This window comes from Oryctolagus cuniculus, chromosome 10 (genome assembly GCF_051225735.1).
Source record: "Oryctolagus cuniculus isolate XC-2025 breed Fujian yellow rabbit chromosome 10, ASM5122573v1, whole genome shotgun sequence".
In the NCBI taxonomy this organism is placed as follows: domain Eukaryota; kingdom Metazoa; phylum Chordata; class Mammalia; order Lagomorpha; family Leporidae; genus Oryctolagus; species Oryctolagus cuniculus.
Window position 1 is genome coordinate 108647644 of NC_142876.1, and position 19132 is coordinate 108666775.

The 19132-nt window shown below is 47.5% G+C and overlaps 1 protein-coding gene and 1 long non-coding RNA gene across 12 annotated transcripts in view; one reads left to right on the plus strand and one right to left on the minus strand.

Annotated features, from left to right (window-relative positions):
• Positions 1–19132, plus strand: part of LOC138844123 (uncharacterized) — a 168772-nt gene that overhangs the window by 117813 nt on the left and 31827 nt on the right. For 2 of the 5 annotated variants that reach the window (XR_016214961.1, XR_016214970.1), the window contains 2 exons: positions 10588–10688; positions 12715–12906. This is a non-coding gene — a long non-coding RNA (uncharacterized LOC138844123). Of the gene's footprint in view, positions 1–10587; positions 10689–12714; positions 12907–15852; positions 16952–19132 lie in introns of those variants that run through there. The other 3 variants (XR_016214962.1, XR_016214964.1, XR_016214969.1) reach the window with 3 other exon arrangements.
• MYRIP (myosin VIIA and Rab interacting protein) overlaps positions 7528–19132 on the minus strand; it is a 557931-nt gene continuing 546326 nt past the window's right edge. For all 7 annotated transcript variants that reach the window (XM_089306531.1, XM_089306527.1, XM_008260267.5 and 4 more), the window contains 5 exons: positions 16965–17126; positions 12756–12860; positions 12583–12643; positions 11295–11413; positions 7528–9472 (listed from right to left, as the gene is read on the minus strand). In XM_089306531.1, coding sequence (XP_089162657.1) covers positions 9440–9472; positions 11295–11413; positions 12583–12643; positions 12756–12860; positions 16965–17126 — 480 coding nt within the window. In that variant the 3' untranslated portion in view covers positions 7528–9439. The remainder of the gene's footprint in view (positions 9473–11294; positions 11414–12582; positions 12644–12755; positions 12861–16964; positions 17127–19132) is intronic.

Here is a 19132-nt window from a genome sequence, read left to right on the forward strand (position 1 = left end):
TTAAGATTAATTCTATTTATTTGAAAGACAGAGTTGGAGTGAGACAGAGGCAGGGAGGGAGGGAAGGAGGGAAGGAAGTCTTCCATCTGCTGGTTAATTCCCAAATGGCCACAACAACTGAAGTCAGGAACTCCATCCAGGTCTCCCATGTGGGTGCAGGGGCTCAAGCACTTGGACCGTCTTCAAGTGCTTTCCCAGCTGCATTAGCAAGGAGCTGGATTAGAAGTGGAGCAGCCAGGAGTTGAACCATTGCTCACATAGAATGCCAGTATCACAGTTGCTAGCTTAACCTGTTGTGTCACAATACCAGCCCCAAGAACTGTGTGTTAACTTGTAGCCCAGTGATGGCATTTTAAGTAGCATAGCTAACCTAAGAGTTGCTGATGTATCACTGGGACCAATGAGAGTCTGAATACATGGGCTTGTAGAGGACTCCGGAGGGCAGGTGCCTGAATCATTCATTGCCATCTGTGGTTGCCCAGGGATGAGGGAGAAATAGAGGTTTGGTGAGCTCCCTGGTCTCCATCTTGGGTTGGGATTCTTCCTATACACTTCAATGTTGGGGGCAGACTCACCCCCAACCCCTGGGATTAGCATGAAAGGGTCTGCTCCCTCCCTCGTTGTACAGGAGCTTAAATTCAGTGTCATGGACATACACAGCCACAGCCTAGAGCCAGGACCACTATAGCTGCCTAGGTGAGACAAATGCATTTCAGACACCTGCTGTGTGCCAGTCTGTGCAGGACACGTGGAACAAAGCTCAGGAGGCTCTTGGACAAGTGCAGAAGAAAGACATGCAAACACATGTGCGACACTCAAGGGGTGTTTCAGTTCTGAGTTTCCCCCGTGGCAGACTCTGAGTTGAGTTGTTCATTTGGGAAGGAGTCCCAGCATAGAAGCTGAGGGGGAGGGTGTGTGAGAAAGTGAAGACAGGAAAGTCACAAATGAGGCATCAATGGATGGGTCACCCTGTGGTTACTGAGCCTTGATCTTCCAGTGAACCCCTTGAGGAATGCTGTTGAACTTGGCTACTCAAAGTGTAGACTGTGGCACTGGCATCCTCGGGGAGCTTGTTGAAATTCAGCATCTTGGGCCCCACCCCAGAACTGCCGAATCACAATTCCTTGGCTCATTAAAACCTGAGAACTGTCTTCTGTCTGTCACCTTCACCAAACATGACAACTTTGATACGAAACACATTTTTTTCTGTATTTTTTACTTGTCTCTACCAAACTGAATCCTTCCGATAACCCCTTTGAGGTTTCCACTGTTTGAAGGTGGCTACTGAGGTTTTCTAACCCCTAGACAGCTCTTTAAAATGCAGCTCCATGTACCTGCACTTTATCATAATTGTAACTCATTTGCAGAGACAGAAGGCTCACACAACCAACTGTTCTGCAAAATGCAAATTTTGCACGGGAAATACTTCCCCTGGGAGAAAACAGAGCAGCTGTCGTGCAAGAAGTTATTTTTAAAGGAACACACCAAATGTCTTCCATACTTTAGTATTTTATCACAATTTCCAGGGCATGGAAGACCTTTTGTGAAATATTAATGCCCTCCCAGGTAGGATCCTCCCCCCCTGCAAATGAGATAAGTTTCATATGTATACATTGGGAAATGTCAAAAACAATTAGGTCAGTAGTTTCCATATACATCCTTCACATTGACAAGTGACTTGACTTTGGATATTCACTAATCTTCAGTTCATCAACACAGAAACAAATCTAAATTGATAAAACTAATTTTTCAGGTGGTGGAGCTATTATTGTGCACAATAATGCTGTATAATAAACCACCATAAAACCCTGTGGTTTCAAAGAGTGGTCTTTACGCTTGATCGTATGTGTACGGGTTGGCGAGGGTAGCTCTGCTGATTCTGGAAGGACTCAGTTGAGCTTGGCTTTCAGTTGCAGGCTGGGTGCAGTTCTGCTCCTTGGACCAGTGGGTTGCTCGTGGCATGTTTTCACAGTGAATGGAATGATGTAAGTGGACAATCCAGCTCCAAAAGGACATTTAAAGTCTCTTTTATAGCTCTTCTATGAACATCCCATTAGCCAAAGCAGGTGCTTGTGGTTTGAATATTGGTGTGGGTGTCCTCCAGTGGCTCACATGGTAAGTCTCCAAAGTCTTATGTTAATGGGTTGATGTTAGTGGTTAGTGGAGTAAGGGTGGGAATTTACTCCAATAATGATGCCTTGGGAAGGTGAGATAAGGTTAAGTCACTGGTGGAACCCCTAGGATCAAATTGTGGTGGTTTGATAAGGAGAGACACAGACACGGATGTGTGTGCTCCCTGTCTCTGCTTCCTGGCTGGCCATGTGATCACCCCTCCACCATCCTCTGGCCTCACCAGACACCTGAACCAATAGGGCCACCTGATTGTGGACTGTGGTCATCCCAAGGTGTAAGCTGAAATAAATCTTCCTTAATGAGTAGCTCCACTCGGGCATTTGTTACAGCGAAAAGCTGTCCAGCACAGCACATCACACAGCAAGGGTTGAAGTACGCTCCACTGAACGTGAGGCCAGGCACATCGAAGCCCAGCTTTCATGGGGCAGGTGGTGGACTTCTCCCACAGTTAAGGGATAGAGGCAGAGACTATTTGCAGAATAATCTCTTCTATCATGAGTAGTAACATTGAGGATCAAATTTTATATTCTAATTAGGCATGGTGCTGATATTTGAATGCTTTCCTTATTTTAAAATAAAAAAGAGGAAGGAAGTAGTAAAATACCTTAGTTACCAAGTGTTCTGCTGAAGGTTTTCTCATGCATTTCATTTAACCTTTTAAAGATTTATTTATTTATTTGAAAGCCAGACACACACACACACACACACACACACACACAGAGAGAGAGAGAGAGAGAGAGAGAGAGAGAGAGAGAGATCTTCTATCTGCTGGTTCACTCTCCAAATAGCTACAATAGTTACAATAGTCAAGGCTGGGTCAGGCCAAAGCCAGGAGCTAGGAACTTAATCTGGGCATCTAACATGGGTGCAGGGGCCTAAGTACTTGGGCCATTTTCTGCTGCTTTCTCAGGTGCCTTAGTAGGGAGCTAGACTGTATGAAAGGCAGCCAACACTCGAACTAGTGCCTGTTTGGGATCCCAGCAGTTCAGATAGTGGCTTAACTGCTGTGCTGCAATGCCAGTCCCTCATTTAACTTTTCAGTAGCACCACAAGGAAGGTATATGTAATGCCATTTTATAGGGATTAGGACAGGTCACAGAGCTGACCAGTGGCAGATCTGAGAGTGGAGCCCAGATTATTGTTTTTTCCTGCAACCATTAGGTGTTTTGAATATTGAGTTCTCCATCTTCACACTGTACCTACCTACCCCAGAAAAAAGGGCATGAAGGTACCTGAATAAACCTAATAGAAAAACCAAATAAAAAGCTAAGTTCATTTTGGTGCAAAATACTTTGAAACCTATACATAGTTTTCCTGTAATACACATTTTTTCATTCACCTTTGAAGAATCTTTGTATACAAAAAATTTTGTACCCGAAGACATTTATCTTTTAATTTCATTACACGTGAACTTATTCAAGTACTCCCTGTGCATTTTCTGTGAGTAGAGCTGCATCTCTCCCCAGTTTCCTGATAATGATGGCTCCTGCAGGTGACATGCTCAACACAATGCTGTCAGGGCTTTTGGCTTCCAGAGGATCAATGCCCCTGTAGCTTGGGTGTGGCTGCATCCCCTTTCATCATCGTTGTCTTTCTTTCTTTCTTTTTTTTTTAATTATTTATTTGGAAAGAGAAGGAGAGAAAGTCATCAATCGATGATCCAGTCCGCAAATGTGCATCTCTGGGGCTGAGCCTGAGCTGGGGCTGAACTCAGCCCAGGTCTCCCACTTGGGTGGCAGGAACCCAATCACTGGAGCTGTCAGCTGCTGCCTCTGAGTCTGCCTTTCTAGGAAGCTGGATCAGAATCCAGAGTCAGGAACCAAATCCAGTTACTGTGGTGTGGGACACAGGTGTTCTTAGCAGCATCTTGGTCACTAGACTTGATGTCCATCTCTTGACCCTTTTCACTCTTACATGTCTTGCTATCCCTTGGAATGTAGGTGCCGGGGTAGGGGGGTGGGAAATTAGGAATTCTGGTCAGGAAATACCTGCCCCGAGAGTATTTCAGATGGTCTACTGGGGTTGTTTACTCTGCTCCCCCAACCCCTTATAGGAAGTGCCTTGACCATCTAAATGTTAGCTTGTTTGTTGTTGATGTTGAGTAAACATTACTGTGCTAGCCACATAATGGTAGTGTAGAGAAAAGTAGAATGAGTACTGGGGACAACCAGATTTAGATTTAGCTCAGGAAATCTTGCTTTCCCGTTAGGAAAATAAAGTCTCCTAATTGCTACTCCAGAAAGGAGAAAGTATTGGGAACAAGAAGAGTCATGGAGGTTAGATGGGAAGGCTGAGAGGGCTGGGGCGAGGGCTCCGCATTTTCTCTTTTAGTCAGTGGGGGAAGAGAGGGGCTCTGAGGCTTGTGTTAAGACTGGAGTTTGGCACAGGGGCAGGAGCGTGGAGCGCCGGTGTTTGGCAGGTTTCAGTGAGAATAGGGGAGGTATGGAGGACTCCTCATCTTGGGGATAGTTCAGCAACGCAGTTTCACAAAGATTGAATTACAGATGCAGGTTGCTAAGGTCCCCTCCTTGGTTCTCAGTGGCAGTGGGGCACCACTGCAATCGATTCTGCATTCTCATGTAGCTACCTGCAAAGGTAGCTCTCTAATGGGGTGAAAAAGAGAGGATTGTGTTTTCTGGAGGAGGGAGAGGAGGAAGCAGCACAGCCTGCCTGAGGAAACCTCTGTTCACGTCGCGGCCTTTCTTTCCCTTTTCTTGCACGGGAGAGCTGGCTGGACAGAAGTCATCTGAAACAGAAGGTTACTGTCTGCTGCAGCTCAGTCCTGCAAGACTGCAATGCCAGCCTCCAGTGCGGTCCCCGGGCTTCCTGCACTTGTGCCTCGTCAGCTACAGATCCAGGCGTAATGGTGACTCTCATTTCGGGTTTGTTCATTCACTAGGACTCAGAACTCAGGAGGGCACTGTACGTGTGATTACAGTTGCACCTTCATGGATGTATCTCAGAAGAGCCAAATGAAAGAGATGCACAGGGCAAGCTAAGGGGCAGGGCGAGGGAGGCTACAGAGCTCCCATGCTGTCTCCTCGCACACCCTCTACCCCGGCACCTTGGTAGACTCACCAACTCGGAACCCTCATTGTTCTGGAAGTTGCTCCACAAAGGACGCATTCTTTCCCAAATCCTCATTTCCCAGCTGTGAAGTTTGAGATAGCCCCTTCTCTGGCATGCGGAGGAGAGATTTCTGGAGTCTGGTAGAGCTTCCTTTACATCCCAGCTCCCTGGCTGACTAGTTTCTCCTAGCATCAGTTTCTCCACGTGATGTGAAGAGGAGGATGCGTGGAGCTTGATGGACAGGAGATGGTAGCTCATTTCTTTTCACTGTTCTCAGGGTGGAGTATCCTAAGTACAGGTGGTGGCTTTTTTTTTTTTTTTTTTTTGACAGGCAGAGTGGACAGTGAGAGAGAGAGACAGAGAGAAAGGTCTTCCTTTGCCGTTGGTTCACCCTCCAATGGCCGCCGCGGCGGCGCATCACACTGATCTGATGGCAGGAGCCAGGTACTCATCCTGGTCTCCCATGGGGTGCAGGGCCCAAGCACTTGGGCCATCCTCCACTGCACTCCCTGGCCACAGCAGAGAGCTGGCCTGGAAGAGGGGCAACCGGGACAAAATCCAGTGCCCCGACTGGGACTAGAACCCGGTGTGCCGGCGCCGCAAGGCGGAGGATTAGCCTAGTGAGCCGTGGCGCCTGCCGCAGGTGGTGGCTTTTAAGGTCAGCTGCTTCCTTTCTCCTTGCTCCTAGGTCAGAGGTTTGCAAAATGTGGTCCCTGGAGCATCAGCAGCGTCTTTTTCACCCAAGAGCTTGTTGGAAGTGCAAATGAGATGCACTGAGATTCAGGTTAGTGGAGGGTTCTTAGCTTTATTTGGGAGTGGCAAAGGTCAGTGTTTGGCATGAGTGTTCTGGATACTTCGGCCTCAGGGGACAACTTCCACTGAGCCTGCAAAAGACCGGAAGAGTCACTGCCTTGCTCCTGTCTCAACTACCCCATCCCCAGAGGTTGGTAGGGGCTTCTCTGTTGACACTTACATTTACCTCTAGCACATTCCTCGGGATTCTCAACCTCAGCATTATTGATATTTTGGGTTGGATAATTATTTATAGTGGGGGTTTTCCTGTATAATATAGGATTTTTTTTAAAAAAAAGATTTATTTATTTGAAAGGCACAATTAGAGAGAGAGAGGGAGAGACAGAGAAATCTTCCATCTGCTGGTTCACTCCCCAGATGGCTGCACTGGCCAGCCGTGGGCCAAGCCAAAGGCAGGAGCCAGGAGCTTCTTCCAGGTCTCCCATATGGGTGGCAGGGGCCCAAGCTCTTGTGCCATCTTCTGCTGCTTTTCTCAGGCTATTAGCAGGGAGCTGGATCAGAAGTGGAGCAGCTGGGACATCCAGTGCCCATCGGGGATGCCAGTGTTGCAGGCAGAGGCTTTACACACTATGCCACGTTGCCTTGTAGGATTGTAAGATTGTAGGATCTTTAGTAACGTCATTAAACTGCGCACTGGCTGCCTCCATGTTGTTGTAATAAAGTCTCAGTACGTTTACCTTTTTAATTTGAAAGACAGAACAACCAGAGATGGTAGATGTGGATAGAGATCTACTGGTTCATCCCTCAAAATGGCCAAGAAGCTGAAGTCAGGAGTCGGGAATTCCATCTGGGTCTCCTTTGTGGGTGGCAGAGACTTAACTACTTTAGCCATCACCTGCTGCCTCCCAGGGCTTGCATTAGCAGGAAGCTAGCTTGGGAGCAGATATGTGACTCCATCCCAGCACAATGATATGGGATGCAGATATCCTAAGTGGCAGGTTAACCTGTTATGGGGCTGGCATTGTGGCATAGTGGATTAAGCTGCCACCTTTGATACCTGGCTGCTCCACTTCTGATCAAGATTTCTGCTAACGTGCCTGGGAAAGCAGTGGGCCCCTGCATTCTGGGAGACCCAGAAGAGGCTCCTGGCTTTGGCCTGGCACAGCCCTAGCCCCAGTCCTAGTAGCCATCTGGGGAGTGAACCAGCTGATGGAAGATACCTCTCCCTCTAACTCTGCCTTTCCAATAAATGATAAATAAATCTTTAAAGAACCTGTTATACCACAATGCCTGCTCCCCCTTCCACACATTTTTAAACATCCCCCCAAGGGTGACAGTGCACAGTGTACTCCTTTTGAGAACTGCTGGTTCTTACCTGACCATTCAGGTGGGGGTTGTTGAAGGGAAATGCTGTGTACAAGAGAACCTGCAATGGAGGTGGAACCGGAAGGAGGGAGGGGTCAACAGTGACTTTGATTCTTGGTCCCTCCAATTTCTGGCCATATGACTTTGTTCCCTCTCCCCCACTTACTCCTAGTTTCCTTTAACAACAAAAAACGCACACTCACAAACTTTACTTTCATAAATGACTTTTCTTTCTTTATCATTTTTCTTGACAGGAATTCTTGGTAATGTGCATATAACATGAAGGCAAGCGTAACTTTCAGAAGTCATCAAAGTTATTATCCTATTCATTTTCTTAAACCATTAAAATATTTTCATTTATAAAAATTAATCTAAATATAAATATTGACACTAGAGATCAAAATCACTTGATGACAAAATAATTTTTCTGGAACTATAACATATGTTTATGGTTTCTAATAGTAAATTAAATCTTTGCACTTATTTGGCACAAGGAAATCTTTATAAAAATTCAAATGCCATAGAGCAGGCTTTTTTTTTTTTTTTGCAAGGCTTACACAGTACACATTTTTTTGTCAAAACTGAATATTTTTAACACTGTAACACAACAATAGTTGCTTTTCATGCCTCTTAAAGGAAACATTCTATTTGGAAGTCAGATCTTTTTCGTTGTGTTTTTAAAATTTTTTTGTTTTGCTTTGAATCACACTGACAGAACAAAAAGAAAGTTGTCCTTATTTCAGAGTTGTCATTTCTGTTGGGTAACACATACACAGCATCAGCAAGGGTGTTCCTGGAAGATATATGGACCCCCCCCCCCAATCTGAGATGATCAGGATATACAGTTGGCTGCAAATCAGGTTTGGAAATGTACACAGCAGCAAAAGAACACAGGGCTAGGCTTTTATGAGGTATCCAGTGATAACAAGCTGAAATGTATGGTTTTGGTAAGTTAATCTCTCTGGCTGTCACAGTTATCAAATCTGAAAAATGGGGTTACTGAGTGGATATGCTTTTACTGGGATTCAAAGGGGCAAAACATGATCTCCTTAAAGCCATCAGTCACGCTGTTGCCTTGCTTCCTATCCTACCTTGCTTCATCCTCTGATTTAGAATATACCAGGAGAAAACAAAGTTGGTTTTTATAAACACGCTCGAAACAGTGATGCCTTTGAGACAGGGCCAGACAGACCACACACGTATCAGCTCTGAGTCCCTTAAGTCCAGTTTATCCTTCATTTTTTCATACTTATCCATTTTCTAAGGCTGTCTTCTAACGTCATTCTGCTATCTTGCTGACTATTGATGGGGGACATCTTTCATCGGGTGTTAGTATTCTGCAGTTAAGCATTTGCCCAGACCTCTTTGAGGTGTGGTCCTTGCTAGACCACGCCATGTTGATTCTGGGCAGCACCCTCCAGGTGAGCTGGTGGCGGCCTTTCCTTCACAGTGGGGAGACAGTAAGTCTGCGGCAGGGCCCTAACTCCCTAATGCGACGTCGGTTCAGGTAGGGCTGGGCGTGGGATGGCTGAGTCAGAGCTCTCTGTTAGATGCCAAGAGCTTTGTGGGAATGAGCTGCCTGAAGGGAGACCGCATCCGTGGTGGTGGAGGACTGATATTACTGCACAGGGGCAGTTTTACTTTTCCCCTTAGCATGTGTAAGACAGAGATGCTTGTGCGAGGTTAGGAAGTACAGAATGCCTACCTCCCTTCCCTGTGCCGGTCCCTCTCCACCACCCCCCAACCGTTTTCCTTTGGATAAATGGTTGACATGGAATGCTAGTTAACAGAGGGATCAAAACAAAAGATCTTAAAGACAATAGCACTAGCAAAGCGGACAGGGAAGTGACGCGTCCTTTGAATGTGGAGCTTGGCTGCTGGAAGCCAGCGTCTTGATTTTCGGTCCTGGATTCCCTTGGGAGCTGAAGGCAGAGAGTAGGCCTGACCGCGCGATGCTGGGGTCCAGAACTGCTTTCTGGGCGAGGTATCAGGACAGCCCCGTGACCTCCCCAGGCCCTCCCAAAGGTGGAAATCCATACAGTATTCGATGGCTGTTGGGTCAAGGCACTGTCGTGTACGGCCAGAGGCAGTGGGTCACTGGCAGTGGGGTTCCGTGGGCTTAGTACATCACAGCAGACTCCAGAGTGGGCTCCTGAGGTGAGACATCAGGTACAGTGGCATCACTACTTGGCAAAAGGGACCGTGTGGCACTGTGGTCACAGCAACAGCCTCACACACTCTGCATTTTGGCATGTATTGAGTTTTTCTCTGTAGGCTGGTATAAAATCAATTTTTATAAATGGGCCATTGATGCTTGAAAGAAAGCAAATCTGTCAAGTATCAAGTTAGATACACGTCTTCATTAAGGCTTAATAATGACACGATTCAGTTCTCTAATTGGATTTATTTCTGGTGTTCTCGGGCTGCTGAGGGAGTGTGAGTGTCCCCAGCCCTCATGCAGTCAAGTGTGGCGCTCTACGTGACAAATCGGGGCCCAGCACTTCCCCACGTCACCAGAATCAGAGCTCCCTTCCTCGCCTCTGCATGGTTCTTGTCTTGAAATCCACTTTGTTTGAATATAATATTTCTGCCTTTAATAGTGTCACCCATCCTTTCACTTTTCACCTCTCTTTGTTACTTTACGGTAATTTGTCTTTATTTTATGTAAAAACTTACTGAGTCAAACTCTACATGCTACCACACCCGCCACCTAAAAGTGAACAACTGGATGCCATTTAGGACATTTACAGGCTGTGCAGCCATTGCCCTTTGCCATCAAGCAGCTCCTTCCTGTTCCACCCCTTGCCAGCACCAGTCTATGTTCTGTGAAAGGTAGTTTTTTTTTTTTTTGTTTTTTTTTTTTTGTTTTGTTTTGTTTTTTTTTTTTTGACAGGCAGAGTGGACAGTGAGAGAGACAGAGAGAAAGGTCTTCCTTTTCCATTGGTTCACCCCACAATAGCCGCCGCGGCCACCATGCTGTGGCCAGCGCATCGCGCCGATCCGAAGCCAGGAGCCTCTCCCGGTCTCCCATGCGGGTGCAGGGCCCAAGCACTTGGGCCATCCTCCACTGCACTCCCGGGCCATAGCAGAGAGCTGGACTGGAAGAGGGGCAACCGGGACAGAATCCGGCGCCCCAACCGGGACTAGAACCCGGGGTGCCCGCACTGCCACAACGCCGGCTGGTAGTTAAAAGTAAACTATCTAACTTAGACCCGATTCCTTCCCTGACTCCTTGCCATCTGCTCTTTGGGCTAACTTCTCTTGCAGGTCTCTGGAGGAAAGGCCAGGAGAAGATGCCCAGGGCAGAATGGCGGGCACATCCTGCTCCCTTGGGCAGCGTCGGACAACGGCTGACCAGCGAAGCAAAGGTAGGGAGCAGTGTCGTTGTGCGACGCCGCCCAAGGGAGCGGGATGTGCCCACCATTTTGCCATCGCCTGGTGCCTGTGTGCTTGTGCGACAGACAGTGAGGGGGAAGAACAGGGAGGGAGAGATGGGTGGCCGGGCAAGGCAACAGACTAAATGTGCCTGTGCTTCAGTCCTGTCAGCCCACGCAGGCTCTGTGCTCTGCATGGCCTGTCATTTCCTGTGTAAGCACCTCCAGCATTTGCCGAAATTCTGCCACAGATGCTGGTTTTTCAGCAAGCAACGTGCCATCTGCATGAACTCAAGAGGTGACAGCAAGACAGACTATTTACCGCTCCTTGCTTTACATGCAGGGGCGTCAGGAACAGCATTAATGGTGAACCAGAAATCTAGGAAAGGGTGAACGCAGGTTGAAAACAGAAACAGTTCTCAATCTTCTCTCAGGTCTGATTTGTGCAAGGAGCCGTGTACCTGTCTGGGAAACCCCCACCCCCTTATCTAGCAGACGGTGAGCCCAGGTGGGGAGGAAGCTCCGCGAGGCTCTGGGAGGGAGACGCTACAGAAGGGAGGTACCGTCGGCGACGGGCACCGAGACAGGGACGCCACTTACCATCAGCTCTGCAGAGGTGCTTCTCCGTTCCTTAGTCCTATCTGTGGAGGAGCCTTGGAGAATGAAATTGCGGTTAAATGTTTTAGTGGTGCTCATGGAAGATGCCTCAATGTTTTCCGCTAAAAGGAGACAAATGGAAATAAGTGTTACCCAGGAACTGGATCCATTGTTAAGGAAGAAAGGCCAGGTGGTCAGAGGGCCCAGCTCTCTGTTCTAGACGGGTCAGGAGTTTGATTGTGCATCCTGTTTTGTTTTGTATCAAGTAAGTCAAGGCATCATTGGTGGCTCTTTGGGGAAAGGTGGCTTGGAGATACTCCAGTACACTCCGTAAGTTCCTGGGTGCAATCCTGAAATAGAAAATGCTCTAGAACCTGCTAAGTTGTGTAACTTTGGAGATAAAACCATCTCATAGCAAAACCTGATGTGAACTGACGTGTGGCTATTTAGGGTCTGAGAGTGACCACATCCGTGTGTTGCTGCAAGGATACTTGTATTTGATTATTAGGTGCTTCCCAGAAATCAGGGGCTGGGGGCGACATTAAGAAGTGGACATTACATGTACCATATTAAAGTCAAGAAATTATGAAATACATGTGCACCCAAGGGTTTCAGATACAGGATGGTGGACCTGTGATAGTCTTCAAATTTGTAAATCTCAATTTCTAGTGTGGCATCACCATTTATGTGGTTCTTACATCCAGGGAAATGGTTGAAAAGGTCCACTGGATTAGGGTAGAGGCCTAGCATTGCTGGCATCCTACTGGGCTGGGCACCGTGGCAAATGCGTTCTGGTGTTTGATGGTCACCATTCCAGCCCATCCAAAGCCTCTTACTATAAGCACTGCCGCACTGTCTTGCCTCATGCGTGGAGCAGGCCAGAAGTATGCTAAGCCAGTGAAGGAGCTGAGGGGCGAATACTGCATCTGCCTTCCCTCCAGGCAGGCAACTGAGAAGTGCAGTTCACACTGGCTTCCAGGGGCCCCCAGCACAATTTAGCTTCATTTGCCTAGAGAAATTAAACTACTCTGTCTCGGCTTAATTTCCTGTCTTGAATCATTTCTCTCCTCCCCTACGAGTGTCTCTCGGAATTGCTTCCGAAACGCACTTCTTGTACTCCCATCCTTTCCCAGGGTTTGTTGCAGTGGGGATCCAGGTCCAGACACACAAGCGCCATTGGGGATGAGAACTCCCCATGACATCCGGTTCTCAAGCTCAGGTCTCTGAGCGACTCCGAGGACATGCTTCGAATTCGTTCTCTGGTAGCCTTGTGGTTTTAATGACAGCGTACCTTTCACTGGCGGGGCAGGCAACTTCCTCCTTTGCTGCCTTGATGTGTCTATGGTGTGAACCTACATGCAGAGCACAGAGATCAGTACACCTTTGCAAAACCAAAGACATTTTTATCTTCTAAATTTTTCAGGCTTGCAGCGTTCCAACAGAGAGAGTGAAGGACAGACACACCTGGCTCCTTTGCCTCTGTTCCCGTCTTCTTGTGAGGCGCACACAGGGCGCGATGTTCAAGCCTGCAATGGTCAGGGCTGAAATCCGGCTCTCGATGTCCGAAATCTTCACGCAGCAGCAACACGGGATCCGCAGGGAGAAAACACAGAAGGTGAGAGTCTTGTTAAAACTGTCACGGATTTATAAAGTACCAGTCTTCTTGATGGATGCTCATTCGTTTATTCAGTGTCTGTCAACCACTTCTCTCCTTTGTGCTGTAGGGAACCGATTCCTTACAGACCTTTCTTTTAAAGTTTAAATTTTTATCCGGTAGCCCTAGACTAGCCTGTCCACACCCCCTTCAAAAAGTATGGCTCAGGACAGATGCAAGTCCAGAGCACTGTGGGGAGCAGGGTCACCTACCTTAGCATGCGGGTCAGAGACAGTGGTCTGGGAAGGCTGCCACAGGAGGCAGCACTGAACTGAGTTTTGAAGGGCAAGTGCTATTTATAGGCCGTCCATGGCTCCATCTGAAACTACGGCCCCGGTTCAAGCACATCTCTCCTGTTAGGAGGTTGAGTGGCCTCTTCTTGGGCATCGTTTCCTCATTTGCCATGTGGGAAGATCAGAAAGAGCTCAGATTTCCTCCCAGACAGATAGCAAGAGCCCACTCAGTGCCTGGAGAGAAGCCTGGTCCTCCCCTGTCTCCTGTGGTGAAGAAAACAAGGTCCCTGCTCTCAGCAAAGGACATGACCGTGGGCATGAGCTTAATAGTAATGCCAGTGTCCATGCGCTTGCTACACCGTCAGAGTCTCACAGAGGGGTACACTGGCCGAGACAGGAAGAGGCAGGCAGAGTTGGGGCATGCGTCAGTCTTCCTGCTGACAGGGCACAGCCTGAGGGCTGCTGGGAAATCAAGGAGGTAACCCGAAGCCAGGCCTGCAGCCCCCATGCGTGTGCCCCATCCCTGAGACTCCATTCAGAAGACAGATCCTTATTCTGTTGTCATTTACTGCAGACATCTCTGGACAAAATTGACTGGGGTAGGTGCTTTAGGAAGTGCACAGAGAAGGGCTGAACGATAAGTGATACGGGGAGACTCTTCCCCTGCCCAGCCCTGGTCAGACGAGGAGGAGGAGGAAGGAGGGCAGTGAAGTCCAGCCCTTGGCAGCTGGGGAAAGGAAACAACTTGAGCTGCCCTGCAGGAGCCCGTGAGCTGCCCTGCCGCCCTTCTGACTTCTCCAAGTTCACAGTAAGGGGTGAATTCCTTTGGTTTATAGACCAGTAAATTGCACAAGCATCTGAGGAAGTGTGCAGGCTCAGCTTTGATCAGTCATTGGCACTGGGGAAGACTAGAGACAAGGTCAGCGGGGAAGCTAGCTGCCGACCTCCTGATCGGCTGACTCTCAGCTTCTGGAACGAGGAGGAGTTAATGGTCCAAGCTGTAGTTCCCTAGCACAATGTTCAATGAAAGAAGACAACTAGGAAGAGGTGATTTTGCTATATGGTGTTGTCTTTATGTGCAGTTATGTCCTACTTCCTTCCTAGCACTGTGTGCCCAATAATGACGCGTACACTTGATGGAAGGGCATGACCAGTTCTGCTCTGTTTCCCAGGAGCCACCACTAACAGCTGAGTGTAGGACTCCACCTCCACCACGCAGAAGGACAGCTTTTCCTGGTACCAAGAGTTAGGAGACCTCCCCCAGGAGTGCTCACAGAGAACCTTGCACATCACAGCACCCTAAGCATAGTCCCCAGGAGTGCTCTTAGGTCCCAAAGGAAAACTCCAAGTCGGTAGAATCCTTAGAACATCATCTAATCTGAGAACACAGTCTAGCGTTTCTGTCCTCAGGGGGACTCTGTTACCAGTCTGCAAAAACCCCCTCTCTGAGACCCGTGGGGGCTGGAGACAGGCCACAGGGAGCTGGTGGCTTTGTTCTCTGGCAGCAACGGGCAGCGTGAGGAGAGTCCCACACTCCCAGAGGTACCAGCACTGGGCGATCTGCAATGCTGAAGGCAGAGCCAACAACCTCCTGTGCACGCATGCCAACACACATCTCAGGGACCCATGCAGCATGACACCATTAGTGACACAGGACGTGAGGTAGGACTTGCAATGCAGTCTTGACTCCACCACTTTCTAGCTGTGTGAGGCTGGAGCCTCGGGTTCCCCAGAAATATAAAGGGAAAGACCAACTAGTCACCACCTACAGTTGCTACCACTATAGATACAAGAATGGGCTCAAGCGTTGAGCACAATTCCTGGCACAAAGTAAGGTTTGCTGAACATGGAGGACTACTATAACATCACCATAATATTTAAACTGGAAAATCAATAGGCTCATTTAAATACATGGAAAATGGAATTTGGGACTAAAAACTTAGCAGAAGTAGTTACACAATTAAATCTCAGATACCCATAAAAATATTACACTCTGCCCAATCATTTCAGAATTCTTTTGCCACACAATGTACCAGAAAACAAATGATTGCATTCTTCTTTATGTGATAACTTCGACAATAAGTTCCTCATATCTTGGGTGACATTTATACAAAGTATTTGTTTTTCAGAAAGTTGCTGTACATCCCCCTTTGCTGGGAATAAACAGTCCATGGGACCATCTGTCTGGGAACTGGGAATGGTTGTGTCACCCTTAACCCCACTAGAGTAGAAAAGAGGCACTTGCTCATTCTCAAGAGGAGTTAGTGATACTAATGGTTGCTGGGATTTTTTTTTTATAATTTAAAATAAAAATCATTGTCTAAACATAATGATCACCTAAGAGGTGATTTCTAGTGGCCACAGTTTTCCCTGGGATGCAGTACTGAGATTCAGGGTCTGTACCTAAATCAGTTAACCAGGGGTCTATACTGAACTGATTCTGTAAAGATGGGTGTTTCTCAGACCTGAGTAGCACAGGGGCCCTTTGAAAGAAATGGTCCAGGATTTCTGAGAGTAAGTCTGCAGGCCCACTTTGCAAATTAGTTATTATTCTGACCATACAATCAAAGGCCAGGTGGACATCCATGACAACCTCACAGGCATTTTCACCAAGTTATACAGACCGTGGAGATCAATTCTGAAATAGCCGTATCAAAATTCTGCCTTGGGCCAGCACTGTGATGTAGTGGGTAAAGCTGCTGCCTGCATCCCATATGGGCACTGGTTCGTCCAGTGCAGCTCTCTGCTATGGCCTGGGAAAGCAGTAGAAGATGGCCCAAGTCCTTGGACCCCTGCACCCATGTGAGAAACCTGGAAGAAGCTCCTGGCTCCTGGCTTCAGATCAGCGCAGCTCCAGCCGTTGTGGCCAATTGGGATATGAACCATCAGATGGAAGACTTCTCTCTCTGCCTGCCTCTCCTCCTCTCTCTGTATAACTCTTCCAAATAAATAAATAAATGTTTTTCTTAAAAAAAAAAAAATCTTGCCTGCCCCTCATGTGAAATATTGGTCTGAGAAATCTGTGCTTCCACCTGAAATCCTTTATTCCTCCCATTTTTTTGCATGCCAAATCTGTGTCAGGTGCTGTTTTAGTCACTGGAGTCACTGTGTTAAGCTGCATAGCTTTTAGCCCTTATGATAATTTTAGTCTAACAGGTAATTAGCATGCAAAGGATCAGGGAAGGGTGGTCTTGAGGTATACCAGAACCTACACGGAGAGCATTAAGCCAGTGTAAGGTTTTCAAGGGCAGTCCAACACACTGTCGAGGCTCTAATTAGGGAGGGAAGACTATACTTTTTTTTTGACAGGCAGAGTGGACAGTGAGAGAGACAGAGAGAAAGGTCTTCCTTTGCCGTTGGTTCACCCTCCAATGGCCGCCGCGGCCAGTGCACCGCGCTGATCCGATGGCAGGAGCCAGGAGCCAGGTGCTTTTCCTGGTCTCCCCTGGGGTGCAGGGCCCAAGCACCTGGGCCATCCTCCACTGCACTCCCTGGCCACAGCAGAGGGCTGGCCTGGAAGAGGGGCAACCGGGACAGAATCCGGCGCCCCGACCGGGACTAGAACCCGGTGTGCCGGCACCACAAGGCGGAGGATTAGCCTAGTGAGCCGCGGCGCCGGCAAAGACTATACTTTCAAACTGTGATTTAGTGGAGTCTTCCACCTAGAAGGACCATACTCAGGCAACCTCACTGGAGATGACAGTGAGTTTGAAATGATTCTTGTGGAGGAGGAGGCTCCCTCTGTTGCGCTGCAGGTCCCCTGCAGGGTTAGAGCAGAGTTCTCACCTGGAGCTCAGCATGGTGCACCTGGGCTGCAGCTGTGGCCACCTGGTCCTCCAGCTCCGCCAGTTGCGTCTCATCAGTGCCACTGTGGATGCTACGCGCGGCGTCTTCCAGCTCACTCAGCTGGCCCTCCAGCCCGTACACAGTGCCTGCTGCCAGGTAGACCTGCAGAGAGAACACAGCCCTGAGGCTGAGCTCTGGGGGCCCTTCGGAGAGAGCCCAGTGATTCGGGAGAATAAGAGAACTGGGCTGAATCTCGGGGGGGAGATGGGAACCCCCACTTAGAAACATTCTTCTCACTTAAATAGCAGCATGAGGTCTTGCCACCCATCTGTCAGCCACACTCAACTTTCCTGCAATAGAAAGCAATTTTAATAAACCACTTTGGATAAAACAGTACAAAACACAGTACTGGCTGTGCATTGACCTGTGGTGTGTAAGAACTAAAGAAAAAACAAAGACAAAAACTCACAATGGGTTTTTTACCCTAGCAAAACTTTTGGATGGCATTCAGGAATTGAGAAAAGCTCAGAAAACATCAAAGAGGTGAGATTAACTTAGAATAATTAAAACTTTTGAACAAGTTAATTACTTCCTTGTGTGCTTGAGATAGGTTAAATGAATTAAAATGAACAGGAAATTTGCATTAGGAAAATACATTATTTCTTACAACAGAGTATGATGTTGGAGCCGGCACTGTGGCATAGCAGGTAAAGCCACCGCCTGCTATGCCAGCATCGCACGTGAGTACTGGTTTGTGTCCCAACTGTTCCACTTCCAATCCAGCTCCCTGCTAATGGCCTGGGAAAAGCAACAGAGGATGGCCCAAATAGTTGGGCTCCTGCTATCCACATGGGAAACCTGGAAGAAGCTCATGGCGCCAGGCTTTGGGCTAGCCTGGTGCTGGCCATTGTTGCATCTGGAGAGTAAACCAGCAAATGGAAGATGTGTGTCTCTATGTAGCGTTGACTCAATTTTTTTTTTCAGAGTTTCAGTTGAGAGAAGCCTGTCAAATTTACCTGTCAATTAGGACAATTTTTTTTTTTTGAGAGATACTGGAACTTAGCAAAACAGGTAAGACAATTCATGTGAGATAAGGGAAAACAAGTGTTTTGACTTAATAAGTTTATAAGGAGGTTCTCTTAAAAGTGAGCAAACAGAAAGTAAAATCAGGAGGATAATTCAGACTGAGGGATGCTGGCCAGAGTGAATGGGACAGATGTTTCCTCAGCCTGTTCAACACTGTGATAAGACCACCTACCACATGAGCAGAGAGATCTGGATTGAGTTCCAGACTCCAGCTTCAGCCTTGGCCTGGCTGCAGACAATGTGGGCATTTGGGAATGAACCAGAGGGTGGCCACGCGATCTATTGCTCTCCATCTTTGTGATAAATAAACATAAATGTTCTGATATATGTATATACACAGATAGCAGAACTGGGGACAAGCCAGGAGTTTCTGCACACAGGTTGTGGGCACTTTCTGCACTGAGAACCCGGAGATGCTCCTACTTATCAATTCCTTGGCATGATCCACTCTTCCGCATTAAAAACCGCCAGTTTAATAAAACATTTTTAAGTGGGGCAAAGGCAGGGGCAGGTTTGATGAAAGCATATTTGTGCACCAGCACCAGGCGTGATTAGCTGAGTTGTGCAAGCTTCCAGCAGTGACCTGGGGGCAATGTTTCAGCTGGCTTTTGTTTTACATTTCTTTGTCATATGCTGACTGTGAGAGACCTGTTCCTAAAAAACCTTCCCAATTTACTCTTTGTTTTCAAAAGAAGAAATGGTTACTTATGGTTTCTCATAAGAAAAATACAATGACTATCTCAAAGGTATTTGAATGGAGAAATTCCTGAAAAAAAAAGTTATCTCTTAAAAATTTTGAAGCTGAGATGCAATGACTTTGAACAGCCCTTGTCTCGATTTTTGAGGAACATTTTTGTTTTGAAATAACATTGTTGAACTCTACTTAGTATAGAGTTGGTCTTCTGTGTATCAAGTAAATCAAAAATAGATCTTAGTGGAGAATGGGACTGGGAATGGGAGGAGGAGGGGTGGGGGAGGGCGGGTATGGTGGGAAGAATCACAATATTCCTAAAGTTGTACTTACAAAATGCAGGCAGTCTGTATTCCTTAAATAAAAGGTTTCTTTGGGGGAAAAGTAAATA